Raw genomic sequence first — 16,930 nt, 5'->3', positions numbered from 1 at the left:
TGATTGCACGAGCTCAGAAACAGTAGGAGGATTAACGTCGACGTGATTAGCGTATTTCGTTCAAAGTGGACAGTAAGGTGGCGTAAACGCTGTCTTATCTGCACTGTCTGGCATTAATGAGCGGCACTTAGACGTTCCGATTTACGATACGTCGGCTCCGATCGCGCGCCGTGACCGGTTTAAATAGCCTCGCGGTGCCCGTTCTGGCCAGCTCTCGCTCCGGAGGACAACAGCGCTACCAACAACCACCAACCACCAGCGCCACCATGCAGGCCATCCAGGTCGTCGTCGTCCTCGCCTCCCTGGTCGTCACCCTGTGCCATGTGAGTACCACACACCACGCATGAGCAGCTCATCTGAGCACCACGCAGCCTCAGACAAAGGCCGGCCTTCTGTTCACAAACTGCAAGGTGTCGAGTGGACTCATTACGAAAATTATCCACGTTTGTGGCCATCTTTCTTCTACAGCTTGAAAGGTCACTCGGACCGTTGAGTAGAAAAAAAAAAGTGGCCCTGTCCATGTGCAAAGTTTCGAGATAAACGCTCGTATGTGCTCCACCACATTTGTAGATACATGGTGCGTTGTGGAGGATACCTTGTACCACGCCTCTCCTCTGTTCCACTCGCAAATGGAAAGAGCGAAAACCGACTGTCTGTACACCAACGGCTTTGTCACGGTGGTAATAGGGGTTCCCGTCAGATCAACGAAGTTAAGGGGGCACGTTGATGAAAAAACACACTCTATTCCAAAAATGCACCAAATCCACAATTTTGGAGATATGGCAATGAAATTTTGTACCACGCTTTATATGAAAGTAACACATTTACATGTAAAATCCTTTGATTATATATATTCAACTTTTTTTGAATGAAATTTGAAGTTTTATTTTCAAAAAATAATGTATGTTCCTTTTTCTCAGAAAGTATTCAAGAGATTTCTACAAAAATTTCTCTATTTGATCTATTTATACGTTGTAAGCTTCTCTCATGAGGCTTTTGGAATAGGCCAAATAAGAGAATTTTCATAATTTTTAAATTATAATTCCACAAGTACAATTTTAAATTCATGCAAAATTCCAACCACTTTGTCCCATATCTCAGCTTGCAGTCAGAATTTCAAAATTTGCTCTTCAGACAACGTTTATTTGCCTTACAGAAATATGTGTACAACATTTCACAATTCTAGCATGCGTATAAACTGAGGAAAAGGTACATAAACTTAAAAAAAAACTTTTCAGGAAACGCAATTTAAAGTTCAACTTAACTTTTTTACTTATGTCACTTCTTCATAAGGCACCACATTTGTACTCTGGGTAGTCTTTCCCTTCAAGGCTTCTCTTCTGGTTTCTTGTTGTCTGTCTTCTTTCCTTTACCAGGTCTTCAACCGACTTTTCAGTTACAGAAACGTGCTGTAAATCAATCTTTTGCAGGATGTCTTGAGTAAAATTTCCTATCTTGAAGCCCATTCTTTCTAATACCTTCATCCCCCCGACGATTCCACCATTAAATACAATAACTGCATCATAAGTTGCAATCTTGGCAACTGTATCAGATGCAAATGTGTTTTTAGGGCATCGTTTCCATATGAGTGAGTTTAGAGATTCATTTGGATTTTGGAAATTGCCACGAACGCAGTTTTTGAGAAGTGCAGGATCGGCCAAAGATGATCTATAAAACCAAAGAGTATGTATCACGCGGCCTTCTACATGTATCTCGCACATGTTTGTTTGAAAATAAAACACAGAATCGTTGTTCACTGAGCTGATATTGAAGTGCTGCTTCAGAACGTGTGCGTGGCAGGAAGGCTGCGTCACACTTTTAATTAAGTTTCAGACGCTTCGTATGCAATTTAAACATTGAAACTTTGGGAACTTACTGTCTATGGGTTGTACTAACAAACAAAAAATAAATCGAAAGTCAATTAGGTGAATTTCATCAATATCCCCCCTTAAAGTGTTTCGCAGAAAGAGGTCTTCTCTCCTCCAGGGATTCGAATTTGATTTCACGGAACTTTCCGTAGCACTCGCCTGTTGGTCGACCCCCCCCCCCCCACCCCCCCTGGCAACAAATATAGCAGTACACCACTGAACTGCTTCGATGTCTTCCTTTAATTCGACCTGTTTGGGCTCGCAAATACTCGAGGAGTACTCAGGAATGAGTCTCACAGGTGTTCTGTATGCAACATCCTTTGTAGATGAGCCACACTTTCCTACAATTCTCCCAATAAAAAAATGTCAAGGTCGCTACAACCTATCTTATGTACTCGTTCCTTTTCACGTCATATTTCAGCGTTACATCTATATATTTAATCACCATGACTATGTCAAGCAGGGCAGATTACAGGACTGTTTTTGCTTCTAGTTTGCATTAAATTTCATTTTTCCGTATTCAGAGCGTTCATCAGAGCAAATATAAATTGTGTCCAAGCCTTCGTGTATCCCCCTACAGTCACGCAACGATGACATTTTCCCAAACACTGCTATGTATTCAGCAAATAGTCCCAAATTTCTGCTCTCCCTATCTGTCACATCGTTTGTACGTACAGGGAACAACAGCGACCCTATCACACTTCTCTGGGTACTCCTGGCATTACATTTGTCCTTCATGAACACTCGTTCTCCAGGACAAAGTACTGTCTCCTACTACGCAAAAAGTATACGAGCCACTCACATATCTAAAAACCTAGTCCTTATGCTGAGACCTCGGTTAACAGTGTGCACTGTGGCACTGCACCAAATGCTGTCTGGAAATCTAGCAATATCGAATCTGCCCGTTTCTCTTCACTGATATTTCACAGGGTATCGTGTGCGAAAAGGGCAATTAAAATTTAGCGTTGATTTGTGGATCAAAGCTTTCCTCTCTCAAGTACATTTATTACACTTGAAATCAGAATTTCCCGAGAATTCTGCAGCAAACCTACTTTAAGGATATTCGTTTGCAGTTTTGCGGGTTCGTTCATTCACTCATATTTGTACGGCAGTCACCTTCACGTTTTTCCAGTCGCTTGGGACTTTGCACTGAGAGCGAGATTTGCGACAAGTGCATGGTAGTTAAGACTCCAATGCTAAAGGTACTCTCTTTTCTTTGTTTATTGGAAATAATCCAAATAAATTATTTGAGAACACAAATTTAGCATTTTTTAGAATATTATTAACACTAGGAAATTCTGATTATGGCGAAATTTGTCTTTCAGAAGTTACTTTGGCTGACGAAAGATATGATTCTTACTGTGGAGCAGCTGATATTTTGAGGAACCAGGACCATGTCCACGTTATACACTTACGCTGCAAGAATGTTTTGAGCAAACGTATTATATGGGCAGTAGATACAAAAATTTACAGAAGCACAGTGCATTCTCCGTTACCAGCCCTGGAGGTGCTGGTTTACTCATTTTCATCTTCAGCAACGTGTAATGTACCTTCTTCACTATGACCTTCCACAGACGTCAGATTCTGCTAGAAACTAGGGTACAGAGGGGCTATGAAAGGAAGAAATGTCGTAGGTTTTCTTTAGTTTTGCTTAGATCCTCTCTTGCTGCCTGCGTCTCCTGCGTATCAGTTCATGACTTTTTTTCAATGGTTTCTTTCGTTTTGCATTTTTACCTGGTTATCCAGTCCTAAATTTATCACACAGTTGAAAATCTAATTTTTTGAAATGTAGGAAGACAGATTAAAATCTCCACTGTAACACTGCCAGTAGGCCATTAATGAGCTACAATTCTCTTTCCCAGCGAAGACGTTAAAGACAGGTTTTTTCAACACGAAGCGATGTGCTGCTATTGCCATCCTATCCAACTACAGATAAATTATAACTAATCTGAATCTGAATGTTTTAGGGTTGGGTTGTTTGGGGAACGAGACCAGACAGCGAGGTCATCGGTCTCATTGGATTAGGGAAGGACGAGGAAGGAAGTCGGCCGTGCCATTTCAAAGGAACCATCCCGGCATTTACCTGGAGCGATTTAGGTAAATCACGAAAAACTTAAATCAGGATGGCCGGACGCTGGATAGAACCGTCGTCCTCCCGAATGCGAGTCCAGTGTCTAACCACTGCGCCACCTAGCTAGGTAAATTTTAACAAAAAGCTTGGGATATACAAAAACACTCTAAGACAAAAACGAACGACATACCTCGAAGGAATTATCAGAATGGGACGGAAATCGGTAGATATAATTTAGATATGCAAACGAACAACTGATTTCACTTTCAGAAAACTTGGACCATTTATTCAAGAGAAAGACTTTCAAGAACTGAGCAAGTCAATAACGCGTCGGTCAACCTTCGCTGCTATGCAAGCAGTTACTCTCCTTGGCATTCATTCATAGTTTGCTGGATGTCCTCCTGAGGAATATCGTACCAAATTCTGCAGAATTGGCGCGTTAGATCGTCGAAATTCCGAACTGTTTAGAGGGCCCTTCCCATAATGACCGAAACGTTCTCAGTTGGAGAGAGATCCGGTGACCTTTCTGAGAAAGGCAGCTTGTGGCAAGCACGAAGACAAGCAAAGGAAACTCTCGCCGAGTGTAGGCGAGTATTATCTTTATGAAATGTAATCTCTGGACTGCTTGCCATGAACGGCAACAAAACAAGGCGTAGAATGTCGTCGACATACTGGTTTGTTGTAATGGTATCGCGGATGACAAGCAACGGGGTCTTTCTATGAAAAGAAATGGCACCCCAGACCATCACTCCTGACTGTCGGACGGTAATGCGGCTGACACTCTGGTTGGTATCCCACTGCTGCCCGAGGCTTCTCCAGACACGTCATCGCTGGTCTTCGGGGCTCAACCGAAAGCGGGAATCGCCAACGAAGACAATTTTCTGCTCCAGGCCGAAGACGTGTCTGGAAACGTCCCGGACCGCGGCGGGATACCAACTTGACTGTCCCCTAACCATAGGACCCGACAACCAGGAGTGGTGCTCTGGTGTGTCACTTCTTTTCATAGCAGGACCGCTCTGGTTGCCACTCGCTGACAGCAGTACGTCGACGACATTCTAGGCCTCCTTTTGTTGCCGCTCATGGCAAGCCATCCCGGGCTTACATTTCGTCAAGATAAATACCCATTCTCACAGGCTAGAGCTCCTACAGCTTGTCTTCGAGGTTGCGTAACCCTACCTTGACCAAAAAGGTCGATGGATCGCACGCGAATTGAGTACGTTTGGATCATTATGGGCAGGGCCCTTCAACTATCTCGGAATTTTGGCGATGTAACGCATCACTTGAGCAGCGTTTGGGACGATATGGTTCAAATGGCTCTGAGCACTATGGGATTTAACTTCTAAGGTCATCAGTCCCCTAGAACGTAGAACTACTTAAGCCTAACTAACCTAAGGACGACACACACATCCATGCCCGAGGCAGGATTCGAACCTGCGACTGTAGCACCTACAACCTCTCGGCCACTGGGACGATATCCCTCAGGAGGAAGTCCAGCAACTCTGTCAGTCAACGCCAAGCTGAATAACTGCTTGTGTAAGCCTAAGAGGTGGACAGCAGTGTATTAGTCTCCTATGGATGTGATCCTGGGATGTACGCGTAGATCAATTTGCCATCATATGCATTGTCACAGTTAGTTCTCTGCGGTTCCTCCTTGTCTGCAGCGCGTTCCTTTTGAAATTCCCGGTTCGCGCTGTGCTGTTTTCTTACTCTAGCCAGAGGGTGCCGTGGCGCTGATGCGGCCGGCTGCTTGCCGTGTTTGCGGGAGTGCGTCGTTCGGGAGGAGGGACTCGTTAAAGCCGTGGCAGACAATGTTACTGTCTTGGTTGCAGGTGGATCCAAGTGGATGAGGCCTGGTTGTCCATTGAAACTCCTATCTTACGGATGTCATCGGACTTAAAGACGTTTTGATCATTATTTGCGTCATTTCCAAGCAACTGGAGATTCCGGCGTCTGCAGTAATTCGGCGAAGACTATTTGTTTCGTCGGTGTGTAAATGATTAAACAAGGAGCAGTTTATTTAATGCTCACCTTAAGCTTGTGTTCTGCGTATGCTGCTTGCGAGTGTAAACTTGACTATCACCTTTGTCTTTTGATTTTAAGCGCATTGTCAAATACTGAATCCAAGTAGTGACTTTCAATTAATTAGCTGGATTCTTTCTTTCCTCGTCACGAGGCGTGTTAAATGGCAAAGTAGAATTGTGGACCTTAACTTGCTATCTCATTTGCGTGGCATCAGTAACAGAGCCTAACCTGTTAACTAATTAAGACTTGTGGTAAACAAAGGTATTTAAGTATGTTGTTTCAAAATATTAATTGAAATGTGTTAATGATTTATGTTGCGCTAGTTGATTAGGAGGTATGAACGGAAATGTTGGCACGTCTGCCGTGTAAGGGAATCTTGCTAGTTTTGATTGTTTTGAGAAACTAGTGTGCTTTAGTCCTGCCTTGGGTTAAGGCTATATTCGGGCACTGGCATTTGTACAGCAAGCTGCAATACCATCCTGTTGTTTCATGGTTGTTTTGTTCTCAAAGTACGTGTCTGCGATAAACATGCTCTGGGCTGGGCATTTCGCCTTTCAGCATTATACTTGGGTTTCAGCTGAGTGTTCACTCTATTGACTGTCCATGGTACGCCACATCGGTAATGGTCAACCTGTCATCAGTTTATTTCAATGCTGTACTTAATTGTGAATTAGTACTGGTTCCATTACCTTCTGATCAGAGTTCTCGCTCCACGCTTGATTTTAAATACGCCGCTAACCTGGTTAGCGTATGTTGTGGCTAGCTTAAATGAATGACTGCTCAGTAGCTCAATACAGCCTGTCGGCCATCAGAAGCCGTGTATGTGTTATTTATTCCTTTATTCTAGTCCATCTATAAGCATGCTATTCTTAATTTTGTTACTCTAGGTAGCCATTAAGTTGCCATTTTTAGGGTGTTTAGATGGCGTGCGGCTGAGTGTAGATTGGTCAATTTCCAGTTCAGTGTTTTTCCACCAGCTTTTAATCGTGCTTATGCCAATATATTTATATATATATGCATAAACACGATTAAAAACTGATGGAAAAACACTAAATTGAAAGTTGACCAAATCTAGAATCCACCTATATATGCATCGGTGGAATCTAAATTTTTTTACCACTACTCAGCTGTACTTAATGGCATATTATAATGGAAGGAACTTATTGAAGGTTAACTGTCGCCGTAAGGTGTTGTGGACGATGCACTTCCCTGTTATTCATTTTAGTGTTCTAGTCAATGTGTAAACTTGCTAATTATTTTCCCTTTAAATGGAACGTGCCTCCCTTGATGTTATAAGCGACTGTTTCATAACCAGTTTTTTAAGGCGCCTACGCGCATATTTATATTTATGGAAGACCTTAAATTGTGTTCGCCTGTTGAACTTTAGTTAAAGTGCAGAAAACTGAATCAGGTGTTTATTACTGTTCTAGTGTTATTATCTGTCAAGTGTCTGTTTTCGAGTGTTACAATAAATGCAAATTGCTGTGAAGAGATGCGCTGTTTCAGTTGTTCCCGTCATTTCCTATCTCCTCATATAATATTTAATTGTTTGATATAAGACTGATTAAGCCTTCGTTGAAATATTGGAGGGGGGGTGCGCGTGTTTCAGGAGATGCAAAGATTATTGGCTCCATAATGGATTGAGTCTTCTCAAACACCACGCTGTTCCTTGTTGAGCGGTAGTTGAGTGTGTGCGTTTATTTTCCAGCCCCACATGACTGGAGCCACGAGTGAAGCCGAGGCTGCGCGCGCAGCAGCCATCGCCAGAGCCTTCCAGGCAGCCAGCTTGGGTCTCGCCGGCGCCCCAGTAGGTGAGTACCGCAATGCACGGCTCAAGAGTTATACTCCACTGACGACTGGGCATGTTACCAAATTATACCTTTATCCTTCACAAATTAAGCAACATCAACTCATCATTGCAGTCTCAGTCGTTTACATAAAACTAACTGCAAAATACTGACCCTACGACTTATCTTAGAAGAAAGATTAAGGAAAGGCAAAGCTACGTTTCTAGCATTTGTAGACTTAGAGAAAGCTTTTGACAATGTTGACTGGAATACTCTCTTTCAAATTCGGAAGGAGGCAGGGGCAAAATACAGGGAGCGAAAGGCTATTTACAATTTGTACGGAAAGCAGAAGGCAGTTATAAGAGTCGAGGGGTATGAAAGGGAAGCAGTGGTTGGGAAGGGAATGAGACAGGGTTGTAGCCTATCCCCGATGTTATTCAATCTGTATATTGTGCGAACAGTAAAGGAAACTAAAGAAAAATTCGGAGTTGGTATTAAAATCCATGGAGAAGAAAGATAAACTTTGAGGTTCGCTGATTACATTGTAATTCTATTAGAGACATCAAAGGACTTGGAAGAGAAGTGTTTTGAAAGGAGGTATAAGATGAACATCAACAAAAGCAAAACGACTATAATGGAATGTAGCCGAATTAAGCCGGGTGATGCTGAGGGAATTAGATTAAGGAATGAGACACTTAAAGTAGTAAAGGAGTTTGCTTTTTGGGGAGCAAAATAACTTATGATGGTCGAAGTAGAGAGGATATAAAATGTAGACTGGCAATGGCAAGGAAAACGTTTCTGAAGAAGATAAGTTTGTTAACATCGAGTACTGATTTAAGTGTCAGGAAGTTATTTCTGAAAGTATTTATATGGAGTGTAGCCATGTTTGGAAGTGAAACATGGACGATAAATAGTTTAGACAAAAAGAGAATAGAAGCTTTCGAAATGTGGTGCTACAGAAGAATGCTGAAGATTAGATGGGTAGATCACATAACTAATGAGGAGGTATTGAATTTGAATAGAATTGAGGAGAAGAGGAGTTTGTGGCACAACTTGACAAGAAGAAGGGATCTGTTGGTAGGACATGTTCTGAGGCATCAAGGGATCACCAATTTGGTACTGGAGGGCAGCGTAGAGGGTAAAAATCGTAGAGGGAGACCAAGAGATGAATACACTAAGCAGATTCAGAAGGATGTAGGCTGCAGTAGGTACTGGGAGATGAAGAAGCTTGCACAGGATAGAGTAGCATGGAGAGCTGCATCAAACCAGTCTCAGGACTGAAGACCACAACAACAAACAACAACTGCAATGTCTGACACGTTATCCTGTGGGCTTTTCATTGGACTTTGAGAGCTCCAATGACGTGTATACCCACCGTGAGCGTTTATCACTGCCTGACATGTACGTATATCTGTGGAGGACACCCTGTGATGTAGGTTCAATTCTTCAAGGAGAGCTCATGAGAGTTCTCGGAGAGAGTGTGGTGGAACTGGACGACCACGAACACGTCTGTCAAGCATGTCCCACATACGGACGATGGGGTTTACGTTGGGACTCACCGCCAGCCATTCCGTTACTCCAGTGTCCAGACTTCTCAAGTCAGTCCTGCTGACGCCCGCCACACAGATCCTAGCATGAGAAGGAAGTCAGAGCCACCACCATATGCAGCAGCCATCAAGTGGTCCAACAGATCTGTTCGATTTACAGCCTAGCTGTAAGGCGAACTTGGATAAGTACAAGACCCGTATGGTTGACGACTTAGAAGGCCCCCACAACATCACAGAACCTTGAAAGAACTGTAGATTACTTTGACAACATTTGGGACGTACTGCCCACTGCGGCTCTCTGAACACGAAGACGGCTATAACCTACTGAGAGGGTACCTGGACTCTTCCGTGAGTAATTCATTTCGCCAGTGATGAAGTTGTCAGTTGACATGGGAACGGCAGAAGTAAGACGTCCTGCAACATGTTGTCATGTCAGGCGTGGTACTCGAGCAGGACGTCTGCGTCGCGAGTCCTTTATATATTCTGTTCATTACAGTCTGTTCGGACACAGCGGCTCCAGTGGCCCTTGATCACTTGCAATGCTCTGGCTGTATTCGTACGACGCCGCAACGCACGGATGGCTACGTACTGGTCTTCACGTGGGGGTTGTAATACGTTGGCTACCTTGCCCAACTCGCCTTGTGTGCTGATCTGTCTCCCTGTAGCGCGTCCACAACCTATGGATGACACATATAGAGACATTAACATCTGAGGTAACACAACCGAAAGTCAATCCTTTTTGGAACAAACACACTGCCCATGCAACTTGCATTACATTAAAATGTAGTGTAAGTAGGCTGTTTAGGTTTTTATATTGTTAACGCCACGTAGCAATCTGTATGAAAATCACTGACTGTGCTGTGTGCAGTGTGACTGGTTGGCATTGTCGCAATATTCGCTATTGTAGTGTTGGGCAGTTGGCTGTTAACAGCGCGTAGCGTTGCGCAGTTGGAGTTGAGCCGCCAGTGGTAGTGGATGTGGGGAGAGAGATGGCGGAGTTTCGAGAGCGGATGATCTGGACGTGTGTCCATCAGAGACAGTAAATTTGTGAGAGTGGGTGTCATGAATATAACTTTTGAACACTATTAAGGTAAATACATTGTTTGTTGTCTATCGAAATCTTTCATTTGCTGACTATGCCTATCAGTAGTTCGAATCTTTTATTTAGCTGGCAGTAGTGGCGCTCGCTGTATTTCAGTAGTTCGAGTAACGAAGATTTTTGTGAGGTAAGTGATTCCTGAAAGTTATAGGTTGTTGTTAGTCAGGGCCATTCTTTTGTAGGGATTATTGAAGGTCAGATTGCGTTGCGCTAAAAATATTATGTGTCAGTTTAGTGATGATCAGAATAAGTAAAGAGAGAAATGTCTGAGTACGTTCAGTTTTGCTCAGCTGTTTGAAAATCAAATAACGTAAGGGGTTTATCAGCACAATCATTAGTAAATTTTTCTAAGGGGACGTTTCAGTGGCGCTGGGGGTGCTTGGTTGAATACAACGTCCACAAATGACAAACGCCATCTGCGTAACACACTAGAAAACACTGGGTCACGGGAGCTCACTTCCTTCTAAGGGGTGACACGTATACACTACGCAGCCAATAGGTGGCGAAAGATTTTAATTGTTGCCTACACTGAAAGTGAAGCTCTCAAGCCACGCAGTAAGACCACAGGGTACAGCCTGTATCAAAACAAATTTGACATACCGGAAGTTTATACATGTATTCCTGTAATGGTTTTGAGCGGTGTAGAACGGAATGCGTAACTAAGTAGACTACAAGTTTAATGTTAGCTGCTGTAGTAACATTCAGAAATGGGATGAGTGTTGGTGGTGGTGGAGAACAACGAATAGGCTGGCACACTAGAAGTTCTGGAGAGTCAAAACAGTTCTCGGTGCTGTCCAAATGTTGGCCCCCCGGCGGCGGATTTATTTGCTGAGGGAGGTGCGGGACGTTTCCAGTGTTGGGTTTCCCGTCTGCCCTCATGCTCTCGAAATAGTATGGGATGGAATCATCCTGTTGCACATTAACGATCGCCACCATACTGCCAATGGGACGAAGGTTACTGTTTGGTTGGGAAAACACTGCAACATCCTCCATACAGCTCGTGTCTTTAGTCGTGTGATTTTCACTTCTTTAGCGGCCTGAGAAAAGACCTATGTGAACGTCTGTCCAAGACTGGGTGCGGTTGTGGATCCGTTCAAAAATTGTACAAATGGCTCTGAGCACTCAGGGACTTAACATCTATGGTCATCAGTCCCTTTTGCTCTATATTGGTCATGAATTTGTTCGTGGCGGACGTCAGACGACAGCCGTTCAGGTTCTTTGTTGATCCGTTCACTCAGTTTTTTTTTCTTTGTTACAGAGGGAAGCTAACCCTCTGACCGAGCACGCTGTGCTATCGTGCCGGCAATCCCCTAGAACTTAGAACTACGTAAACCTAACAAACCTAAGGACATCACACAACACCCAGTCATCACGAGGCAGAAAAAATCCCTGACCCCATCGGGAATCGAACCCGGGAACCCGGCCGTGGGAAGCGAGAACGCTACCGCACGACCACGAACTGCTGACTGTGGATCAGTCAGCGGTCGACCGTGTTCTACGAAACAGGAATTGACCGTCTCATCTCCCACTGGGATAAATAACATATATGGTGATTACTTTTCGCTGGAACCATTCCATGGTCCCGTTGCGGCAGATGTTTTCATTTGACTGCCACTCATAATTCGCTTGCTCACTATAGCTCAACCATATGTAGACCTGCTACTAGCCACAGCGTAGCTGCAATTTACGCTTTCCTGCTCTGTGTCAGTTACGGATTCAGTGCTGAAGAACACCTGCCTGCCCTCAGCTCCTGCTTACGTTGCAAAACTCGGTGACGGCATCTGTGCGAAACCATAGTGCAAGCGACTTTATAGCGAAGCAACACTACATTTTACTGTCCACAGTCCGTTCTTAGCAGTTCTAAACCAGGCCACACCCTCCTGGCCACAAAAAATATCTTTTTTTCCTTCTCACCCTGTTCACATTCAACGACCATGTGTTCATTTAACCGTTTGTGTGTACACTCATGAGATGTGATAATAGGTAAATATTCTTTAACCACATTAAACAAACTCAGAGTTCCAAATAGTCTCAGATGTATACAGGTTTAAGATATGGTGATTTACGAACCATTCAAAGGCGATGGGGTGCCCAAATCAGAAACATATCCATGCAGCCTCGTGAACAGGGCTTCTGCCTTCTTCTAAGACATGAGTGTGTGCAGCATAAGCATCGTGAAGATGAAGAAGAAAAGGTAGTAGTTGGTCACCAACAATCTTGAAATACAAACCATGCTCGTGTTAAAAGCAATATGGATGTATCAGATGAAGCCATGGGATGAAATCACCTCCAAGGCATCACACAGCCACCTGGGGCCAGGAGTATAATTTCTACAAACTGGTTATTAATCGCCTCGTTGCGCCGTCGGTACACGGGGCGCTTTGCAACATTTGGGAATAGGCCAAATCGCACTCTTTCGGCACCGCGACTCAGTCAGATACGGTCCACTTGTACTGATTGGCTTATTGAAGACATGAAACTTTATGTGCTACTGTCGACAATGTCCTTTTGCGAGGTACCCGACTTCTGATGTCCACTGAATGCAGTTCTCTTACAGTTGTTCGCTCAGAAACTGTTTGAGATGAACAGCAGAAATTGTTGTGGGATTATAAACCGAAGACCCTTGCTAAGGCTTGTCAGTCCTGTCTAGTCCATGCTTGCTAGAATCTCTTCACGACCACTGCACTTACAGTACTCTTTGTGCACACCTCAGACTGTCTCATTCGATACACCTAGAAATGAGCAGCTTCATGCGAGATGTGGTGAAGGACATATCCCAACAACGAGGAATGACATGGATTGTTGACGGATGTTGCAGGCTTGGATTCGGCTTCGGCTGTGGGACTGGAGAGTGCCCAGCGTGCAGCTGCACTGAATGCGGCGAGAGCAGCAGCGGCCAACGCAGCCGCCAGGGCGGCAGCAGCCAATGCCGCTGCACGTTCCCTAGGAGCTTCATCAGGAGGTGAGTCGCAGGCTGGTACCATCCGGGGGCGGGACACACTGGGGATGGAGCACTACTGGGGACTGGGGCTGGAGAGGTGCATACTCCCACTACTGGTGAGCTGCACACTGGCATTAACTGGGGGTGGGTGGGTCAGCTGCCCACTGGTATTAGCTGATGGCATAGGGCTAACTGGGGCTAGGGGTGGTGGGGTCTACACTGACACTACCTTGGGGCAGGGTGCTACCTGAGCCTGAGGCAGCGGGCAGGTGAGGTGCACACTGGTGATACATTGGTGGTTGGGGCAGGTGATTTACAGAGCGGCACTACTTTGGATCAGGGTGCTACTGGGGGGGGGGGGGGGGTGGGTTGATACAGCTGAGGTGGACACTGGTACTATTTGGCAACAGGGTGCTACCTGGGTCCTGGGACAAGCGAACTGCATGCTTGTACTACATGTGGGCAGGATATTACTTGGGAGCTGAGACTGAACAGGTGCACACTAGCACTACCTAGAGGCCAGACACAATATGATTACTAGGGGCAAAGTGCTGCCTGGGGGCTGGGACATGTAAGTTGCACACAGGCACTATAGAAGGGCAGGGTGCTATTGGGGATTGGGGCAGGTCATTTGCATATTAAGTGCCTCGAGGAAGGCGTTACCTGGAGGCAGGTGGGGAGATGCGGGTGACACTGCCTGGGGGCAAGGCGCTACCTGGGGGACTAGGGCAGGTGAGATGCACATTAGCCCTTCCTGGGGACAGTGCGCTACCTCGGTGCTGGGGCGGGTGATTGCACTCTGGCGCTACCTGGGGCTGTTACGCTACCTTAGGACAAGCAAGGTGAGCTTCGCTGTGGCACTGCCTGGGCAGTAGGGCGCTGCCTGAGGGAGGTGGATTGGGGCAGGTGAGTTGCACACTGGAATTAACTGGGGGCTACAGTAGGTGAGTTGCACTCTGGCGCTGCGTGGGGCAGGGTGCTACCTCGGTGCTGAGATAGGTGAGGTGCACACTCGCACCACCTGGGAGCAGAGCGCTGCTTGGGGGGGTCTGGGGTAGGTGAGTACCACACTGGCGCTGATTGGCAAAGTACCTAGCATCTATAGATTAATATCTGGCCGCTTTCAAAGCATCCCATGATGTAAGTCTCACAGTAGGAGTCTGAACAATCTTTTACAGGTTGGTGGCATTCTGTCTTTCATATTCTGTCATGTAACGAAGACGTAGGCAGGAAATTATTCCCCAGTGTTCCTTCTATCTACTTCTTCGGTTTAAAATGGTTTACAATGTATGTCTTATATTTCCGTTGCTCCATTATCGACCTATTTCTGTGCCAAAGTAAATTTGAGCAGTAATTTTTTCTCTGTGTGTTATATCTGTAATGGCTTCGTTATTTTCCAAAGTGTGTAAAAATAATGGTATGCACGGAAAGCTGACCATTACAGCAAGAAACGAGACGCTGTCCAACATACTGCATGTTTCTTATTTACCGATGTAAATATGTGCACTCTTGCTAACTTTTATGCTTTTTCATTTCCAGTTCTGGAGGAAGTAGATGTGGCACGCGCCCTTGCAGCTGGTGAGTTTCGCAGCGTTCGCAAGCAAAAGAACGTTTAAACTGTCTTACAGTATTTCCACCGAGCGAGGTGGCGCAGTGGTTAGCACACTGGATTCGCATTCGGGAGGACGGCGGTTCAATCCCGTCTTCAACCATCATGATTTAGGTTTTCCGTGATTTCCCTAAATCCTTTCAGGCAAATGCCGGGATGGTTCCTTTGAAAGGGCACGGCCGATTTCCTTCCCTGTCCTTCCCTAACCCGAGCTTGGCTCCGTCTCTAATGACCTCGTTGTTGACGGGACGTTAAACACTTATCTCCTCCTCCTCCTTCTACAGTATTTCCACTACGCAATCGCTACAAACCGTCGAAATGCATAGTGGAAAAAATTGTATCTAATGCAGACGTTGTAATATTATTAGTTAGAATAGCAGTGACGGTTTTTATAACACAGGTCATAATGGATGAAGTATTTACAGCTCACGTCCTTGTCAGGTAGCAGTACCAATGTATTTGCACCAACAGTCCTTAGAACTGAATAACATGCGGTTCTAAATTGTAATTCCACACTAACAAGCATTTCGTTTGCGTCATTTCGAACTCTGCAGTAACACGGGTCGTTCATAGCGCTTTCGGCATCTTGCTTCCATCATTTCGCTACATTTCTACTAATGTCTTCGTCAAGCTATGTATATTACCGCCAGAGCAGGAAAATTGTGTGTGTGTGTGTGTGTGTGTGTGTGTGTGTGTGTGTGTGTGTGTGTGTTTGTGTGACTAGGGGGTAGCCAAAACAGAGAACATGGCACTGCGTTGCTGGATTTCCCAGTACTCCTAATGTACCTCTCCTCTCCTTTCCTGTAACCTGTCAAGAGGACAGACAAAGCACTAACGAAATGTTTCGTCTTTTGCAGCTGCGGCAGCCAACCAGGCAGCAGGCTTCTAGTGCAGGAGGCGCCTCCGCCCGCTGTTCTGTTTCGCCGCCACGCACTGCTTCCTATAGACGCTTCTGTTGTTAATAAAGCCGAGCTTCTACTCTGAACGCACGTACCGTTTTATTCACTGACACCGCCTCCCAGAACGGTCCCCCTCACCCCCCCCTTCCTTCCTCACATCATCATTGTTATCTACACTAAAGACATTAAACAGCTGGTAGCTCAGAAATTCTAAAAACTCGAAACAAATACAATGGTGTTGCCTTCACCTATAGAAGGTGTTCAAAAATAAGATAACAGAAAGCAGTGGTCAAGTTACACACGAACTGCGAACTCTTCACAGGGTGATAGCTCTAAAATAAAATCACTAGGCAATCCATCAGAAACAACAACAATAATTTATTGAAATAATGTATACAAAAATATACTCAGCTGTTGGTTCCAGGGATATAGAGGCACTGATGCAAAGTTCTGCACCTAAGCTAAAATAACACAGGAGATGATCGCTAAGTAATCTAATTCAAGTTCATTATGGACTCCTATCTCAGAGGGTCTGAATTCACTCTCTCCCGATAGATAAACATTTTGGCTAGCACTTTGACAAATGTTTGACACTTACTGCAAACCATACGAAGACAAGAACTAGTTGGCACTGTATATACTGTGTTTCTGTAAGAGCGTGCAAAAATTTAACAAGACTTAGAGGATGCTACACTGAACAGTTTGAGGTAGGGAACGTCGGGTGGGAGAATCCTGCTGAAGGAGATCATAGGAATAAAATCACATTACTGTGTACTTTTTTTATTTGCCTTAGTTAACTGCAAATATCATTACTGACACAATGAATGTACCATGTGTACTGTATCTTACAAAATGTGCTGAAACTGACGGCCATCAACCTCAATGCAAGCATGACTTCAGCGAACAAGATTCTGACGCACCCTGACAAATATCCCTGGCGTGTTTCGAATTACATGACAGGCAGTTACAATTCTGTCAAATATTTCCATATCAGTATCCACTGGGGTCTCATACACAACTGACTTTAGGTATCCCCGTAGGAAATAACGAAGGGGATTCAGGTCATGTGACCTCGCTGGCTGTTGAA

The 16,930-nt window shown here is 44.8% G+C and overlaps 1 protein-coding gene across 1 annotated transcript; it reads left to right on the top strand.

The window, feature by feature from the left end:
- Window positions 1-210: 210 nt before the first annotated feature.
- LOC126272519 (antifreeze protein Maxi-like) lies at window positions 211-15,929 on the top strand. Its single transcript, XM_049975425.1, has 5 exons — window positions 211-323; window positions 7,670-7,772; window positions 13,213-13,356; window positions 14,875-14,913; window positions 15,802-15,929. The coding sequence occupies exons 1-5, from the start codon at window positions 267-269 to the stop codon at window positions 15,831-15,833; spliced, it is 375 nt and encodes a 124-aa protein (XP_049831382.1). The 5' UTR covers window positions 211-266; the 3' UTR covers window positions 15,834-15,929.
- The last annotated feature ends 1,001 nt before the right edge of the window (window positions 15,930-16,930 follow it).

The sequence above is a fragment of the Schistocerca gregaria genome, chromosome 5 (assembly GCF_023897955.1).
Source record: "Schistocerca gregaria isolate iqSchGreg1 chromosome 5, iqSchGreg1.2, whole genome shotgun sequence".
Classification (NCBI taxonomy): domain Eukaryota; kingdom Metazoa; phylum Arthropoda; class Insecta; order Orthoptera; family Acrididae; genus Schistocerca; species Schistocerca gregaria.
The sequence above is the reverse complement of the archived record's forward strand: the minus strand, read 5'-3'. Positions and strand labels throughout refer to the sequence as shown.

What these genes read in the sequence shown, in the direction of transcription:
- LOC126272519 (XM_049975425.1), top strand. Translation starts at nt 267, where the DNA reads ATGCAGGCCATCCAGGTCGTCGTCGTCCTCGCCTCCCTGGTCGTCACC. An exon ending in TGGTCGTCACCCTGTGCCAT is followed by an intron (nt 324 to 7,669) that starts GTGAGTACCACA and finishes TTTATTTTCCAG; the next exon opens with CCCCACATGACTGGAGCCAC. An exon ending in GGCACGCGCCCTTGCAGCTG is followed by an intron (nt 14,914 to 15,801) that starts GTGAGTTTCGCA and finishes CGTCTTTTGCAG; the next exon opens with CTGCGGCAGCCAACCAGGCA.